The sequence below is a fragment of the Falco peregrinus genome, chromosome 14, assembly GCF_023634155.1.
Source record: "Falco peregrinus isolate bFalPer1 chromosome 14, bFalPer1.pri, whole genome shotgun sequence".
In the NCBI taxonomy this organism is placed as follows: Eukaryota; Metazoa; Chordata; class Aves; order Falconiformes; family Falconidae; genus Falco; species Falco peregrinus.
The window spans coordinates 7,171,070-7,189,556 of NC_073734.1; the positions used below are offsets into that span (position 1 = coordinate 7,171,070).

At 35.7% G+C, this 18,487-nt stretch overlaps 1 protein-coding gene across 2 annotated transcripts in view; it reads right to left on the reverse strand.

Annotated features, from left to right (window-relative positions):
• Nucleotides 1-18,487, reverse strand: part of CDH13 (cadherin 13) — a 509,204-nt gene that overhangs the window by 253,862 nt on the left and 236,855 nt on the right. For both annotated transcript variants that reach the window (XM_005234781.3, XM_027782937.2), the window contains exon 5: nt 16,182-16,334. In XM_005234781.3, the coding sequence (XP_005234838.1) occupies nt 16,182-16,334 (153 nt within the window). The remainder of the gene's footprint in view (nt 1-16,181; nt 16,335-18,487) is intronic.

Consider the following 18,487-nt stretch of genomic DNA (forward strand, 5'->3'; position numbering starts at 1 on the left):
ATATAACAACATAGGAAAAGAAATCATGTCTGTTAGTAAGCACTACATTTAACACAATAAATCATGTCTTGTTAGCAGAGTTTATTTTGAATTTCTATTTCTTTCCTTTTCCATATTAGAAGTTCAACCCTATCTCATGAACAGTCCTACTGAAATTATTGGGGTTTGGCTTAATATACTACAGTCTCAATGGGAAGCAGTTAGACAACTTTAGTCTCAGATCAGTATCAGAATGTTGATGCAATTATGCTACCCCTAAGATAGATATTAAGATAACAATTAAGATAGATATTAAGATAACAATACCTATCACTCCATTGTCAACCTCACCACTGTTGAGCAATGTGTGCATGACAAACAAATTGGCATTAGTCATAGAATACAACATTTACTACTAGTTAAGTGCACTAGTATCCGACCTTAAACAGCAAGTCTGTGAGATTAAGGTGACAGCATCAGAAAACTGATCCTAACACCTTTAAGAAAATGGTTATTTAAATACTCTGATCTCCCCAACAGCTGTTAGAAAAAAGTTACAACCAAATTAACACAACAGACAAGTGAAACTAAAATACTGGCTTCACAAGGGAAAAAAATGAGCATTTACTTCCCTGCACATTTAACCCTAAAAAAGCTGTAGAAAACATATATAAACCCCAGAAAACTGGAAGATAATATACCACATGTTTTAAAGAGCTAAATCTCATTTCACGAGATTAGAATCTAAAAATCTAACACTAAGTGAAAACAATGGGAAGTAGAGTCACTGAAATACTCAGTGCTTTGGGTTTTTGTATTTTGAAAAAGATACATTTCAGCTCCAGTTTGTAAAGAACCCCTGGCTTCTTTTCCTTCCATCCTAATTCCTCCATTTCATTCCTGTTTAGGATAAAGCAAATAGCCTGTGCAGAAGCTAGTAACTTCTCCATGCTACTCACATAGGACAAGTTCTGTGTTACAAAAAGGAAAACATTCTCATTAATAAGCATTTTAATAAGTCTAGCTTAAAATTATGCTTACACGTTTCATACCTATGTCCTCACATTCTCTGTGAAAAGATAAAAGAAAATTGACCTGTTGGATATACCTTACCATAATTAAATGCTTCTCAAAAGTTTTGGGATTTGGAGCAGAATGCATAATTGATTCAAATCATACCTTTTTTACATTTGCCATAAAATACCTTAATTTATGGTGCTGAACAGCAAAAATTAAAATTGAGTAGCTAATATCAGCACGTTAGCTTCTCACATAATCCAAATGACAATATCAGCAGGAGCAAAGGATCCTTCAACACAGCTGTACGTTTGAGTCACTACTGATATTATATGAGTAGCAGCATCTACTAAATCACCGAAACTACTTCTTTGGGGATTTGAATGTGTTCTTGAAGTCTGCAGGCTATGGTGATTAAAATATGCACATTTTGCAAGAACACAGAGATCAAAATGTCAGGTTCTGTGGTCATTTCCAACAACATTGGACAATCACATATACAGACTGAAAGGGAAAAACGATGAGAGATTAAGTGATGAAAATATGTCAGAAAGACATTAATAAATATTCTAACACAGCCCAGAACAAAACATAAGGAAGGAAGAAAGGGAGAAACCTCACAACAGAGTAGGAAAATACTGCCAGTATTGGGAATAAACATGTTCATAAAATCCTTGGCATTTTATCTGTCATCGGGGAAGGTTCTGCTTGAATCTCAAATGCAGATGTGTATGCCTGAAGCATTCCCTGAGACTGCTACAGCAAAGCATACATCAATACACTGTAAATAATAATTGCAATTGAATCGACAATGCCCACACTGTCATTTTAAATACCTTGAGCAGAGTCTGTTGAGGGAAATAAAATAAAATTATAAGCTGCTGATGGCATTTATTTATAATTATTTTTACTGCATCACATATTCAATATTTTGAAAAAGCAATGGAATTTCCTCTGTAAACCAAAAAACTGCAAAAAAATATACTGTATCTTTTTTGTTTACTAATTGCTATTATTCTAAGAGTCTGATTTACAAATTAAAAAAAAGGTTATTGAAAATAGTTTTTATTCACCCTGCAAACTTTGTCAAAAGCCTGTAAACTGACTGTTATACTTTGGGGAGATGATTTGAAGCCTTTCTAAGAGATGCAATTTTGCCTTTAATTGCAATTTGAACTCAGAATTCAACTAATCAATTCACTAGTCCCACTCACTAGAATTTAGGAGACACCTTGCTTTTCATATTTGAGCCTGGGTATATCAGCAGAAAATTGACATGGGAAATTATTTATACACTTGCATCTACAAGTTCAAAGCGTGTTGTAGAGGTAGTAAGCACAGCATTGATCAAAGCTACCAATAAAGAAATGGAGTGAAATTAAATGCATACCCTCAAACATCTAAATTCCTTTAAAACATTTTCTTTAATACATTGGAAACAGGTTTAACAGGAACTGAGTATTGGTATCGTTAGATGACTTGGTACCTTAAAATTAATAGTGAACATTAATTTTGCAATTTAAAACCTGACCACATGCAGTGTGTTTTTCAGGTTGATGTATTGTTAATATATTAAAGATTGCAAATGCAGTTACAGTCTCCTACTTCCGTACTGCCACATCTGTGTTCTGCAAAGCTGAATGACAAGAAAATTACATGTTTGGAGAATCAGTTTGCTGGCTCTTCAAGCCCATAAACATAGCAGATTGTGCTTTAATTTTGCTGGTTTCACGTACAGCAGATCCATGATTCAATAAGGTCAGCATCATTAGATACATTCTGCAGAGCACAGTAAATGCCCAGAACAAATTTTCACAACCCAAGGTTTGAACTTAGAAATGCTTTAGGCTGACAAGTACCAAAATTGCTGGGTTTTCTCCAAGTCTCCATTGGAAGCTCTAGATTTCTGACTGAGACAAAGATTGCAGCCATCTCCAAGGAAAAACTCCAGTTTCTGGGAATAAGGCCTTCAGGTCTGTGAATCCCAAGACTGTTGAATGAAACTCAGTCTCTCCTTATAAGTGGGGGATAATTGTCACACTGATCATGGGAAAAATAGAAGCTCATACAAAATGGCAAAACAGTAGGGTATTCTTCCATATCAAATGCTTTCTTTCCTCTTCAGAGGGGAAAATGCAAAATACAGTAAAGTTGCACAGCATTTAGGGATTATATGTATTTTTTAGAATAATGTCTTTACTCTTTTGTTGTCCTCTACACTAGGTTTCCCTAGCAGCAAGGAAAAAATTGAAGTTTTTAAAAATTGGTTTAGATAACAAGAAAAATTGGTAGTTTAAAACTGTCATGATTTTCCTCCCTCTAAGTAGTAAATCATAATCCTGTTATTTAACTATATTAAACCTTCTAAAACTATTGGAAATACAACAGCAGCACGTTGCTTTATTTGTTCGTATCCACAAATAAAATCTGCAATCTGTATTCATATCACCTGTGTATTATGTATATATAATACATTTAAGAAATACATATAACAACAGAGCCTTAAATAGATAATAGTTATTTTCAATGCACTGCATTCAGATCTCTGAATTACCATTATGCAAAATAAATATTAAGAAGAATGTCAGAGCAGAGGTTGGGAAGAATTCTGCAAAGATGAACTATCTCTATTTTGCAAATTTAAACTGCAAATACAACTGCATAGCAGGGTACACTGTATAAACATGAGCTAATGACAAAAACTAGAAGAAATATTTCTCCAAGCCTCTGATGCATATTACCATTTCAGATAAAGGTTTTCTTGCTCCATACCACCTTCTCCAATATTTTACCCATGTCTTTTCCTACTCAGAAGCCTTTACTCCCAAGTGGACTGTTTTATGACCCTCTACATTTTAGTGTTAGACTTTAGGAGAGATTGAAGTAAAACATTTACCAGCCCTTACTCCTGTTGCCAGCAGCCTAACAACTTTAGACAAACTGTTTCAAAGCCATTACAAATGCTCTGAGAGAAAAAATGTCCTTATGGGGTAACTTCGAAAGGATCAGGATTACAGTTAATGTATCCATCCTCACAAACTTCTAGTCACACACCTGCACAATGAGTTTTGCCAGTAGCTACTGAGACCTGTTCTATCCTCTAAAGAAAAACTACAAAGCCCCTCATAACAAAAAGATACATCATGTGAGTTTAAACATACGGCGTTTTACATCAACTGATATAACCAAATTATCTAGTGAAAAATCTTAGAATAAAGTCACATCTCTGGTTAATGAACCTCTAGAAAAAATAATATCAAGAAATTCACATAAATATAGCTTCATTTTAAGGAATATGTGTAATTAAGAAATAATTAGTAATGACCTGAGTAAACCTGGACAAATACAGCAAGACTCTTATCATTTACATGTTATCAAAACGATGCCAAGTAAAATTTCCATAATACGAGAAGTCTTTTCACATAATGATCTCTAAATATTTATAACTGTAGTCCCCTACACCTCTCTCTCATCTCCTATTATGCACTGGAAAAGATTTAAAGAAGGAAAAAGGTGAACACAGAAAAATCACCTGTTTCTATGAATGTCTTCACCACAAAAGACTAATAAAGGAAAAAAGAAGATTCTTACAGCTCTGCTTGTAATGTGTAGCATTGCCAACTCATACATTTTTATGAGTTTCATTAGTTAGCGGGTTTTCTTGAAGTTCCACCTATTGAGTTCCGTCATATTTTCATTTCACAGAGATAAATATATAAGCGCCAAAAATAACTCAAAAGGTCAGATGATGCGGCTCAAAAAAGTCCAGATTAAAAGGGACTCAATGCATAAATCAAACTCAGGCAAATTTTGGGGCTCTGATACATTTTAAATTCTTGGGACAGGTAACATTTCAGATGGTGAGAGTCAGATCCCTAACGTTCAGCGTGACTGAAGCCTCCACAAATAACTTAGAAATACTGTAATTAAGAAATAATGATAGTGCAGTAGCGATTTCATGCTGTCAAGCATGGAAACAAGATTTCCATTTGACTGCAACAGAAGTGAGATTTGAGCAGAATAGACAAAGTAGTTGTATATAAATCTGTTAAAATATGCTAAGGTTTATGATATCACATATTTGTGTTTATGCTCTGATGTATACTTTTGGACATATTTGTAGGTATTTAATCAAAGTATAGCAGAAAAGCAACCTGCATGCACACCATATATGCAGACTGAAGCGCAGCTGTATTTTTTCATTTTTTGAAGTGCATTGATACATAAATTAGTCCCTTTTTGTTTGATTGGTAAATGTTATCAGTCAGAACTATAGTCGCAAAACATACATTTTCTTAGATTTTATTTCTTGTAAACGCTACAGAGTTCACCTGTGATGCAAGAGAAAAATGGATTCTCTTTATGCTCATGCAGCATGAGTCAATTTGTTAGCTTCAGTATAGCTACAGGGCCAAATTATGCTGCTAGCTATACCCATGGCAAGCTACTCAAAAATACTTAATTACCATCAATGTGGTAACAGAGACACAGTTGATATATTCCGGGGTGGGGGGGGTGGGGTGGGGGGAGAGTCAACCCATAAAGGGTTCTAATTTTATTTCCACAGATGAAAATATAAAGTTTTACTATCACCCACCCACAACTGGTCATCTGCCTCATCTACAGACCTGAGAAACAGATGAATCCTGCAGTGGACTTAAAATACAGCAGTCAAAAATGTCAATAATGGAGACTTTATGTTCAATACTGCCATTTTTCCACAAAGTCCATTACAGACATAGAGAAAATACATAACATTGAACATGCCATAGTAGGGGCCCTATGAAGAAAGTGCATCATATTAGGGCTCCTGAACCTTGGTGCAAGAAAAAGCAGATGCAGAAAGGCTGTATTTTTAAGGTAACTTAACTGCACATTCAACTGTACCATGATATTTAAATGATGAGATTTCTTGTAGCCTAATCCCCCTAATGAAGTTTAAAAAAATGCACAATGGAACAGAATCCAGAAATTGAATCACTAAAGCATGCTTATTTCTTAATTTTATACAAATTCTTTTTACACATTTTGCAAAAAAGTCATGCCACACCACATTAAAACTTAACTTTGCATAAAAATCACTAACCTGGTTAGTGTTTTTGCCACAAACACATGCATATACAGCTTTAAAACATGGCCCATTATCCTACAACAATTTTACAGAGATCAAGTATTAAAACCACAGTTCTGAAGTCACAGAACTAATTATTATGTAAGGTGTTCTATAATACAGCCCCATTCAGAGGCTGGCCCCTTTTGAGCAGACTGAACTTCGGTGTTGACAGAATTATGTATTAGAATAATTTTTAATAACGTAAATTATAGCAATTTCTAGCCATTCATATACTTCTTTAAATGAATATCCATAATTTGATGGAAGAGAAACACAGTCTAAAAAGCATTAAAAATGGACACACCGCCTCAATTTTCCAATTAAATTTCTTAGTATCACATGCCAACTACCTAGGCTCTTCCACAAAAATTGAAGAAAAGATCATGTATTAAGTAATCCAAAGTCAAGGGTTTCCAGAACATAAGTTTACTTAGGAACACAGCAGATTAGAATGGATAAATCAGTACAGCTTTTATGAAGACAGTGGAAGGGTTCTATATAATAACAAAACCAATTTATGCTTAGATGATGGTTATGCATACCCCTAGCAATGCTGTTTATAAAGAGCATGAAACAGGTCAGTATGTCTGAATAAGGAATTGCAGAGAGTATAGGGAGAGTGTAAGTGAATGACATAAAACATCAAAACAGACGGGGGGAGCAGAAAGGTTATGGAATGAAGTTAAAAGCACAAGGAGAAAAAAAAAATGTGAGAAGGTGGAAAATGAAAAGAAGATTGTAGGCGAAGATAAGACAGGTAATATGATTTTTTTCAGGTACATAAAGAACAAGAGGTCAGAAAGGCGACAGCAGGTCCTCTAGCTACAGACAGGAAATTATTTACAAAAAAATATAATGAATTCATTGCCTTAGTTCCCAAAAAAAGAAAGAAAAAAAATATCGTTATTACAGACCAAACCTCAGTTTTCATTTTAAAAAAGGTATAGATTGTTATGGACTCACATTTACAAGATGAAGAACTAGCTATAGAAACCAAGGTCTTTCCAGCAATCAGAATATTAAGATTGTGGTGGGTTGACCTTGGCTGGATGCCAGGTGCCCACCAAGCCACTTTTTCACTCCCTTCCTTGGCAGAACAGGAAGAGGGGGAGAAAATAAGATGAAAGAGAAAGAGAGTTTAATGAAGCAACAGCAAAAGTCGCATGCAGTGAAGCAAAGCAATACAAAAGATGTTGTTCTCTACTTCCCGAACATCAGCAGGTGATGTTTGGCCACTTCCCAGGAAGCAGGGCTTCAGTAAGCATAGCAGTCGCTCCAGAAGACAAATGCCATAAATAATGCGTGCCCCACCCCCCCACACCATATTTCTCTCAGCTTTTACATTTGAGCAGACATCATATGGTATGGAATATCCCATTAGTCGATTTGGGTCAGCTGTCCAGGCTACGTCCCCTCCCAGGATCTTGCCTACTGGGAAGAAGGCGAAGGGGGGGAGGGTTGGAGTGGCAGCCTTGGTGCTGTGCGAGCACCCGTGTTATCACCACCTTTCCAGCTACCAGCTCAAGCTCCGCGCTGTGAGGGTTGTGATGGGGCTCAGCCAGACCCAATACAAAGATTCTAAACTTTGACTAAATATCTAAATAAGACAGACTTCTTTCTTTATTGGGAGAAGCAAGAGATATGGAGATTTGAGCAACCAAACTTCAAAAAGTATGTATTATAGTCTGAATGTTAATAATGCATTAGGAAAAGCTTAAAGTAGTGCTGCAAAATAACAAGCAAGGCCAGATCTCCAAAACTTTGACTTGAGTCACAGGAAAGGTACTTTAATTCAAAATACACATTGCAAGATTTTTTCAGGCTTAGTAAAATATTAAGAAGCTCAGAACTTGTACACTTTTTGCAGAAAAAAAAACAACCGAAAAATACATCCCTAATGAGAGATGAAAATAGGACCTTCCTTGCCATTCATAAAAACAAGATTAATAGTTTCTGCTTAATCTATAGTTAGTTGACAGAATGCTAATATATCAAAATGGGTTTGAGTAAAGTTTTTGAGCAGATTTCCTTTACCAAGATGTTTGACTCACACCAACAAAAAAAAAAAAGTAAAATATTTCCATCTTCCTTCTAAACTTCTAAGCTGCACCTTTGCATACCTGAGCATACTCAGGCACATCTAGTAAACCGCAGACAAAACCTGTGACAAATTGTACACAGTTGGGAAACACAAAGTTAATGGGTATACAGATTGAAGCTGTAGGAGCCCACATAGTCTTTCCCTCCCCTTTTCTCAGACCTGACATGCTCTTGCTAGAAAGACATAAAACACCAACAGCCTCTGTGAAACTGTCACGTCCATCACTGCATAAGGCTGTGAAAAATTATGAACATTTGCAAGGCAAATGCTTACTATAGAGAAACTTGAGGTGTGGGGAAAGGGCAAAGTACCTTCCTAGGTATTTATGCTGCACCTAGAACAGTGAGCCTTCAAGCAAGTTATTTTGAGGGTTGCTGTAATACAAATAGACATGGAAAGGAAATGAACTGATCATGCTGAAGAGTGAAGAAGTATCATGATGATATTTACATGCCTTAAAATGCAATTAATATGTAACAGCAAAAGTAGTTTCACAGGCTATTAACATAATATGACAAAAACATTATTATTCTTGTTTTACTGAACACATCATTATTCTTTCTAGGAATTGTGTTCTATTAGAAAATAATAATAATAATAAGCCAAACAAACAAAACAACCATGAAAACAATTTTTATGTCATTTGTTACTGTCTCAGTAAACTCCCAATTTTTCTTTATTTCTAACTGCTGTGCATTTCTACCTCCCACTCTTCAATGAGAAAATACTAATTTTGCCTGGAGTTTGGAGTTTGCATTATTTTTAACGTGGAAATCCAAGCCCACTACCTTGTCTTGACAGTTATAAACAAACCTTTGCTGATTTTTCCCTTTAATGAAACTTCACTCTGTTCCTCCTACAAATGACATGATGGTGCTGTTGAACAGCAGGAATGTCAAAGCCATGAAAGCAGTTATATCTAAGAATAAAGCATATACCCTCCAACAAAACTAACTGTTGACTTTTGTATGCTTTCCACATAAATGATATGAGGATTCTAGTGGCTTCTGAAATGAATCACAGTACCCTGCTGATATATCATAACATTAAGATCTACAGTATGTATTGAATAGACTACAGTAAAAATGAACAAGATACGGTAAACTAGAGAGTTTATATAAAGTAGATATCTTGTTCCCCCAAGACAAAATGGGAGAATATACATAAAAATAACATGAATTTTAACTTCATTTCATGTCAGGTTTTCTTTTTATCCCATTAACCAACCTTAAGAGATATTTCCAGTAGCTGGAAATTCCATTTATATCCCAGCTGTGCAAGCAATTATTTAAAATATACTTCTAAGAAATATGACTCTATAAAATTTATATGCTCAAATATTTGATTTATGCAAAGTTATGGTTACCACCTTGTTTTTGACCTTGGTAAACAATCAATGCCAAAAAGTTCCCCAGGAATTCAGAAGTCTGTCCATAAAGATCTCACTGAAGGATCTACACCTTTGCTTCTACTGGGTTTGCCCCTGTTACTACATTTCTGCTCCCAGGTTTGATGACATACCTGTTAACACTTAATCTTGCACTTCATAATCTAAACAGAAAAGAAAAAAAAAAAAAAAGATTCAAGAAATACTAATTATCTTTTAACAAGCCACACCTGTTTTTCTCCAGTTTTTTGTCATCCTAATAAAAGTCTTTCTATGTCTAAATGCCTTTGTTACATAAGAACAGGAAGCAACAATTTTTTGACTAATCCATGACTTTTAGTTTTTAGATGAAAAGTGGGATTTTTTAGGTTGGTAGATACATTTACTTCATCCTTTCCCCACACAAGTAAGGAGTGCTAAGTCATGAACAATCATGTCAGAAACAAAGTTCAATACCAAGCCAGTATTGTCAGAACAAAGAACAAGTTTCCATAAGATTCGTAGAATCCTCTGTAGCATAATCCTATTTTATGGACAGAATGCTTTATTAGAGATTACAGACAGCAGCAGCCACTTGATGAGAGATAAAGAGACATACAGAGCCTCATATCAAGAACCTTAAATTCATTCAAGGCATCTCAGCCAGGCTACACTGAGAAGTTGCACTGGAATAAAGGTGTTGCTGAGGGATGAGATTTGTGTAACTGATGGAGTTCTTTCCCAGTAACAGAACTTGTGTGATCACATGAACACTACATCAGCCTCACACACCATCAACAGAAATGAAACTTTGCTGCTCCAAAAATTTTGGCCACAGTGAAAGTTTCACAAAGAACATTAACAACAGAGTAATGTTACCCCCAGAGCAGACTATCGTAACTTCTGGCATTTTGATCTTCAAGATTTGTTGAAGTAGAAGGGATTCCGATATAAAAGTAGAGTTGATCTCTTCTTCCTATATGAAAATGCCTATATGGGAATAATGCCAGTTAAACTGAGTTTCAACTATGAATTGACCAATTTCTGATGCTAAGCCTGATGCTGTGCTAACATAGGTTTGCAGAAATTACAGTCTGTGACTATTATATGAACAGAGTACGACTGCTGAGACATAAGTCTCTGTGATAGGTTAAGATTATTATGTCTACCTTCGGATATGGAGCATCCTGCAGTTCCTTCATGTGCAGCCATGACAGAGGAAATTCAGTGTTTTTTCAAGAGGCTTCTCATGTTTTTTTCAGAACCTACCTAGAGCAAATCATTATTTTTAGCATTCATAGTGATGATTTTTCCTCTTTTGCATAGGCGTTATCATCAGCTTGCTTACTGAAAAGTCCATGTAGGGATAGTTAAATTTCAAGTAATGCTGCCAGGCAACAACCTAATGGCACTTTCTCAGTCAGTGTTCATTTTTCTATCTGTAGTCAAAATATGGAATTAATTCAAAATAGTCCTCTCTGAATTTACCTGGTGCTCCAACATATGAATACATTAATGAATGTATATGTAAACTTATCATTATAAAGAAAAAAACCCCTAACAAAACATCTCAAGTATTCTCTACATACACATATGTAACGCAAGCTACAGAGATCATTTTCACTGCCAGAATTTTCAGCTTTATGTCAGTTGATGTAACTACAGCTCATTTATATGAATCAGTTTCCAGCTTATTAATAACAAATCCAATATCTGCACAAGAACTCTTCCCCACCCCCACCCCCAGTGATTTTTTCTTTCTTTTCTCCTTGTTAAAATATCAGGATTCCTCCCTGAAATCTTGTACTCACTCATTATCCCAAGTTTGTTTTTTTTTTTTTTACAAGGTCTAACACACACAGTTTGGTCTTATTGCTGATGCTTAGATTAAATCAAGCACATTTTATTGCAATTGAAACCTCTACAAGACCAAACCCCTCCTGCCATCAAAGGCTGAGTGTCTTTTTTTTTTTTTTTTTCGGGATACTAGTGGGACATGACTGAAGTCTGACATTCCCATCAACTGGTTTCATCTCAGGTCAGAGCAGATCACTTACACTTCAGACAATTCTGCCACTACAGACAACCCAGATTAAAATACATTTTATACCTATCTTGAAGTTAGAAGCAAGTTTGTGGTTTTCCCTCTCAAAGAGAAGCATGCTTCTGTGTGCTGGCTATGCATCTCCACACCACATGGGGCAGAGATTCAATACCAGGTATGATAAATGATTCTGGAAAGGATGTGGCTGCACTAAAGTGGACTTACACAGAAGACAAATTCGTTCCTCTTACAGGATAATTTACAGCTGTTCACTTCTAGTTCTTTGCTACAGTATTACTTTCAAGTATCTGCAAAAATGCATTCAAGTACTTAAAAATCTTTCTCACAAAATACTCTTTGGGTAGTTTTCCTTATGATTGGGAAGCATTCCATTATTTGTTCCATATTTAACATAGAAATAGAGTCCATTAGGACTGCATCATCATCTTAAATATATGCCTCTGTCACAGAAACAACAGTTTCATGTAACCTAAACTGAAGCAGTTCACACTAGAGATTTGATTGCTGTTGATTGGTCTGAATTCTTTATCTTGTTCTCAGTCTACCTGTTATCCAACACGTAAAAACAGTACTACATAGAACGAATACTTCTAATTTGCTTTTCAGGCCTGTTAACATAAGTTTTCTAAATATCTCTGTCTGTCACTACCAGTTGCAAGGTGTCCTTTCACAGAATTGTGATCTGTCATTATAAGAAAATCTGAAAGCTGATTTCACACCTCTGCTTGTTAAGTATTTTCTAAAGCAAATAAAGCTCTTTACCTAAAAAGTAATTAAAACTAACTCTTCATTAACAGTCCAAATTGCCTAGGTAAATTTGGTCACAGCTTTAATTTGCCCACTGTCGCTGAATAGTTTTATCAAGCTTCCTCATTTCATGCTTGCAAAAAATCACTTTCTGATTATTTCTCTTCCACACATATTTACACTTGGCAAGCAGTTATGAAAAAGCCCATCAACAATGGCAACATCCTTTAAAATCTCGAGACTCAATTGAAAGTCCCCTATTGACCAGATGGCTCTTTGCCACTGATGCTTAAGAGGTTACAGAACTGGATTTTACTGCTGCAGGGATTACATGCAGTGATAAGTGACGGGAAACAAGTATATAGAACTTCAGGCTTTGTCCTGTATCCAAGGAATGTCTAACCAAAATTTGATGCATTAACTGCAAAAAGTTAATAGAATATTGTTCCCAGTTCTTCTGAGCCTATCTAACTTCGAGTAAAGAACAAAACATAGTTCTTTTACTTCACAGTTTTTGTCATCTTGGTCATGGTAATCGATATATGCAACTCTTTCTGCTTTTACTTGCATGAAAGCATTCTGCTTACAAATACATCATCTACATAAATGTGAGGTTTTGAAAATGAGCTCAGTGTTTTTAATTAACAGATTACCCTATAACCACTGTTTTTCAGGCAGTCTTCACTGGCTCTGTATCTGAAATGTTGTTTCCCAGTGCACTACTGTTTTATCAACACTTAGCACAGACTACCAACTTCATTGGAATCCTTTTGTTCTGTTTCTGCAGATCTTTTTAGAAGCACTTGATTTTTTTGCTAAAAAATGCAACTGAAAACTCATTAATATTTCCGCTCTGTTGGAATCGGAAAAGACTATGGATCTGAAGTGACTCTAGAATTGCAATAGATATCGGCAATTTTTGGATGGTAGGTACCTCAATGATTTGGACTAGAAACTCCATCTTAGGTCTCCCCACCCAGTTCCTTCATTTGTTTTTAAACATCTGCATTTTTCAACACTAATAAATGATTTGCCATTGCATTTTCTGAAATTTCCAACTGGTCTTATTTATTCAAATCTTGAGAGAAAATGAAAGACAATATTTTTGAGAGCATATTTGTACAACCGAACACCTTTTGCTCCCACTAAATACGGGCTGTAGGCTACCTGCTTATCTCACCAAGCCAGAAGCAATTCAATAATATGCCCATATTCTGCTTAAGCCCCTTCTTCAGAGCATCATTTAGTAGTTTCATCAACAGGCTGTAGCAAGCCCCAAAATAAAACCATTCAAAGTAAATCCACTGGTTTACTCTGACCCCGGGAACTCCTATCAGGATGTTCTTTATCAAACCTCTTTAGAAGAAAAAAGGAATTACTACACAGTTTTGCCTGTCTGTGCTAGGCATAACAACATCCTTACATCCTCTTGATGTTCTTCATAAACAGCTTTCACTTAAAACTGAAGCTGACTGACATTCTTTGACCTTAAAGCAGGCATCCCACAAAGTTACTCGGACAAGCACACCAGAAGCATCTACTTTTTTTCCCTTGGTAAACACAATTTCATTGGCATAGTTCTATACACATAAGAAAAAAATAATACTAATGGCTAATCTCAATGTAGTGGCTTTTGGACTTTTGCTGTGTCACCCAGCCTCCAAATGTGCAGGAGAAAGGGCAGCAAAAAGCAGAATTTCAAACACTTAATGAAAACAACTACAACACATTTTTAGATTAAATATTCTTAGCTAATTTAAAACATTTTGCGATACGTGGATAGTAAAATCTGCAAAGTTCTACGAAATACTGCAATCACAAAAGCTCTATTTTTTGCCCTATAAATATTTTTTTAGTTCTTATCCTGAGTGTACATGAACTAGGCATAGAAAATAAATCAGTGCTCATGCACAGCACCCTGTCTGTGTAGCTGGAAGGATTCAAACAGATTTCATGTTTTTATTCTTGCCCCACCACTGATAGTATGATGACTTGCAAAGAACTTTTATTTTTTCATGGAGATCTATCTATTCTTTCCTTGTTTGTCCTTTGCTTTGAACTTTGTCTTTTAAGGCATCAATACTGGGCAGGGGGGAGCTACAACAAAACCAGAAAACAGAAACACTTGAGAGAAATTTAAGGGTCTTTCAGGTAATTCATCTTTCCATGCACCAAGGAAATCAGAGGGAAAATCCTGCTGCCTTCCTGACACCACGATACATCTTTATTGGAAAACAATGGGCTGGATTCAAAGGCAGGCTAATCAAATTGAGGGTTCTCCTACATAACTTTTTCAACTACATTTTGCACAACAGGATGCCAGTGAGCATGCTGAGCAGAGTGCTATATAACAGGTTAGAAAGCACTACAGCCTATAAGGATATGCATTCACATTCCTCTGGATAATCTACCACACTGCACTATTTGTATATAACTTTCATTGCTTCAAAAAGGCTCCTCTAGGGAAATGTTTTTGCCTTAATTTAAGCGTATACTTTGTCAGATCATAGGAGGGCCATTTGTGGTTTGATGCATTAGGTTGAAAAGACTACTATGATTTTCCAGTAAAAAAATATGCAAGGTGTATACTGAATACATTAAAGTTGAAAGCCACTGATAAAATAAGAAACAGCTGGTAAATGAAGACAAGGAACAGTGTTAAAAAGAGAAACTGCAATGTTTTTCTTTTAAGAAGGACATCAGTAACTACCATAAATCCTATGCGAGTGGTTAACATACATTTCACTGTAGACCCGGATGAGAAATAGATGTTTAAGTGTTGAAAACCAACATATGATAAATTTTAACAGTACTGTTTGAGCAAGTATGACTAGTCATCTAACTGGCAAACTCTTCCAGAGGAGGAAAGAAACAGCATTGAAAGTACAAGTAGTGATTACTACGCTGCAGAAGACAAAACGTAGCGGTCAGGGATGGCAGTCAGAACTGCCACCAGAGCCTGTGCCACCCACATGAGCTGGAATGCTGTGTGCTCACTGCTCACATGAGGATACAGATGTCAGTCCCCCATGCTGTGGCAGAAGTGGCAAGATGCAAATGTACTAACCATTTCATGTTTTGAATTCTGCTGCTCATCTGTATTGAAGTGGCCAGACACAACTTATCTGATTGTACATTTCAAGAGCTAGAATGAAAACATGAATTGACATATCTTCTATTTATACTATGCACTTCAGGACATTGTGGTGCAGCTACTTTGCAGATTTCAGGGATCATTTATTAGAATTTCAACAGGGAGAAACACAGCATTTATTGACAAGTAAAGGCATCTTTAGCAAAATCTTTGTAGGAGACTTACATTTGACAGAGATTTATCTGCTAATATTTTCATATTAACAGAATCTTCTTTATCTCTGCTAAAAGATACACATTACTAAAAATGGAGTTGAATAGTATATTCCATTGACAGCTTCATAACAAAAAAGAAGTATAACCATGTAGTACCTTAGTAGCAACTTCCTGAAAAAAAATCTTCTTTTGTCCAAACATAATTTTGTATTCACAATTCAAATGCATACAAGATGTTCAGACAGTATTTTGACTAAAGATAAATGACAGAAATTACATGCAGAAAGCAGAGTAGAGTTTCGATTGCACGTAAAAATAAACACATTTACCATTTCCAAAGGACAAATGCTTCTTTTGGGAATTTTATAGGACAGCACCTGCAATTTAGTCTTCAATAACTGCAGCCCTTTCAAAAGCAAATACACATTCAAAAAATATATGTTATCAACACAGAGGCAGAGATCATTTAGCTATGAGTACTCACCTCATAATTGGCAATTGCTTCTCTATCAAGGGCTCGGGTCACGGAGACATCCCCACTGATTTCATTGATTCTAAAAATTCCTTTTGGATCTTGATCTACTCCCTTTCCAGAGAGTCGAAACTTTGCTCCCTCTGTCCCTTCACTTCTGATGACCTGCGAGGCAGAAAACCAGAAGTTACAGACCATATTATAAAAACTTTAAAAATCATTATGGAACTACATAAGCCATTTCAATCTTTTACCTAATGATGAGGTATATTCCCTGCCAATAATATATAACTATAAAATATAGTTCATTATAATAATGTAACATATAACCATAAATTATTGTTTCAGTCATTCAGAAAACGCTGTACAATTCTTATGTTAAACTCTGGAAAAGCTACTCAGGTACTTAACTGGTTCCCAGCCTATCTTTACTATCTTCTATTTCACTGCTTAAAGTTTCTATTATCCTATTGCTACTGTATTCGTTCTACGTCTAGAATTTGACATTTTATTTAATCCTGTTTAGTTTTTCAGTTAAATAGATTAAACAGCTACAAACTTAAAAAAAAAAAAGCAAGAAAAAAATATGTGTTCCACTGAGCAGCATAAAGCGTACTTATTTCACAACAACCCTTACAATACCAGAGAGCCATTGCACATTATTTTCCAATTAGTCAGGCTGTTTTATTAGCCATCATAAAGTCATTACAAAATAGACTTATTTCAGATCGCTTTTTTTTTCCCCTGTTCCCCTTTACACTGCTCCTTTCCCAGGATTTTAAACCAAGGGGAAAAAACTCCTCATGAAAACATCTGGGTATCCTGGCCCGAACCCTGCTTAGTCACACAGTTGGAATTCTTCCACTTTCCAAATTTATGTGTATATTTTTATATATATATCTATATCTCAGAATTTCCTTGTTACTATCACAACCTTATTTCCCCATAAGAAAACAAACATCCCTAAAAATCCCATTTCAAGGCTATCTCATATAAGTGACAGTAGCATATAGCATATATTGCAGAGATAAACAATGTTTGTTAGAAGCTACATGCTCTGCAAATTTGTATTTGTACAATAGAATCTAGAAGGTTTATAAATTAATTTTGCCCTTTAAGGCTGACAATCTTGCCAAGATACTCCTCTCTTTTGCTGTTTCATGTTCTTTTGTTTCTAAATATTTTATATTGCTAATATTTCTACAGAAACATTAAGTCAAATATATGCTGGTCTGAATTACAGCTCAGGAAGAGGAAAGGAAAAAGTGGCCTTAGAAATCTGGACCTCTTCCCATTTTGAGACAATAAATATGCAGGGTGTTTAATAACGTCCCTGAGGAAATACATGTTTGTTGCCCTGTTGCTGTGGGTTCAGCAACACTGGTTTGCAGATTACTGGGCAGAGAGATTTTGACTTCACTCCATAATTGTTATTCCTTTATTTTAATTGAGGGAAAAATGGCCACAAGTTATGAAATAGGAAAACAGGAGTCCCAAAGATAAAGTTTCAATTCTCAAACCCTTTGGGGAAGGGAGAAATTTCAAAGTAAAAACTCGTTTCACCTTTTTTTCCTTTCTCCTTCCAAGTCAGAAACACTAATGGATGAAGTTTTCTTTTCATGTATTTTTGAGTATGTCATGCCAAAACACAGAGACAGACAACACTGCAGATGACAAAAGGGCAAAGTAACTTTGTAACTTCAGGTTTTGTGATGAAACTGAAACTTAACAGTTCCTACTGAAAAATTACCTGCTGTTCAGTTCATTTTCTAACCAATCTCTGGTATTTTTTACAGCAAGACTAAAAATATGTGTTTTTCTTAACACAAAGCTATGCTTACAATTTTGCAATGTCACGACCATTGCTCACTTTTGTAGGGAAAAGATGAACTGATCATCTCCTGCCCTGATTTCTGAGACTTACAATACAAGTGCATCTTCCCATCCAATATAAGAACAGTGATTTGAAAGGCCTGAAGTCAGCCACAGGCCAGCATAAAAATCTAATTCAAAGGCACCTACACAACAGCCATTTCTACCATAGCCTTCAAACATTACCCAACTGTTTACCACGAATTTAAGATGTAGTATAAGCACAACGCCCCAGTTCTAACAAGCAACAGAAAGAAAGCAAAACAAATAATGGGCTCTGCAAGGGAACTTAACAGAAAAATTCCAGATAATCACATACAGAGCTTTCTCCAGACTAGATAGAAAAGCAGGTGTATTAAGAGTCCCTGCAAACCTGACCAGAGGAAAAATTTGTTCTTAACTCTAAATCTGGCAAAGATTTTAACCCTGAGGTTGGTGGCAAGACA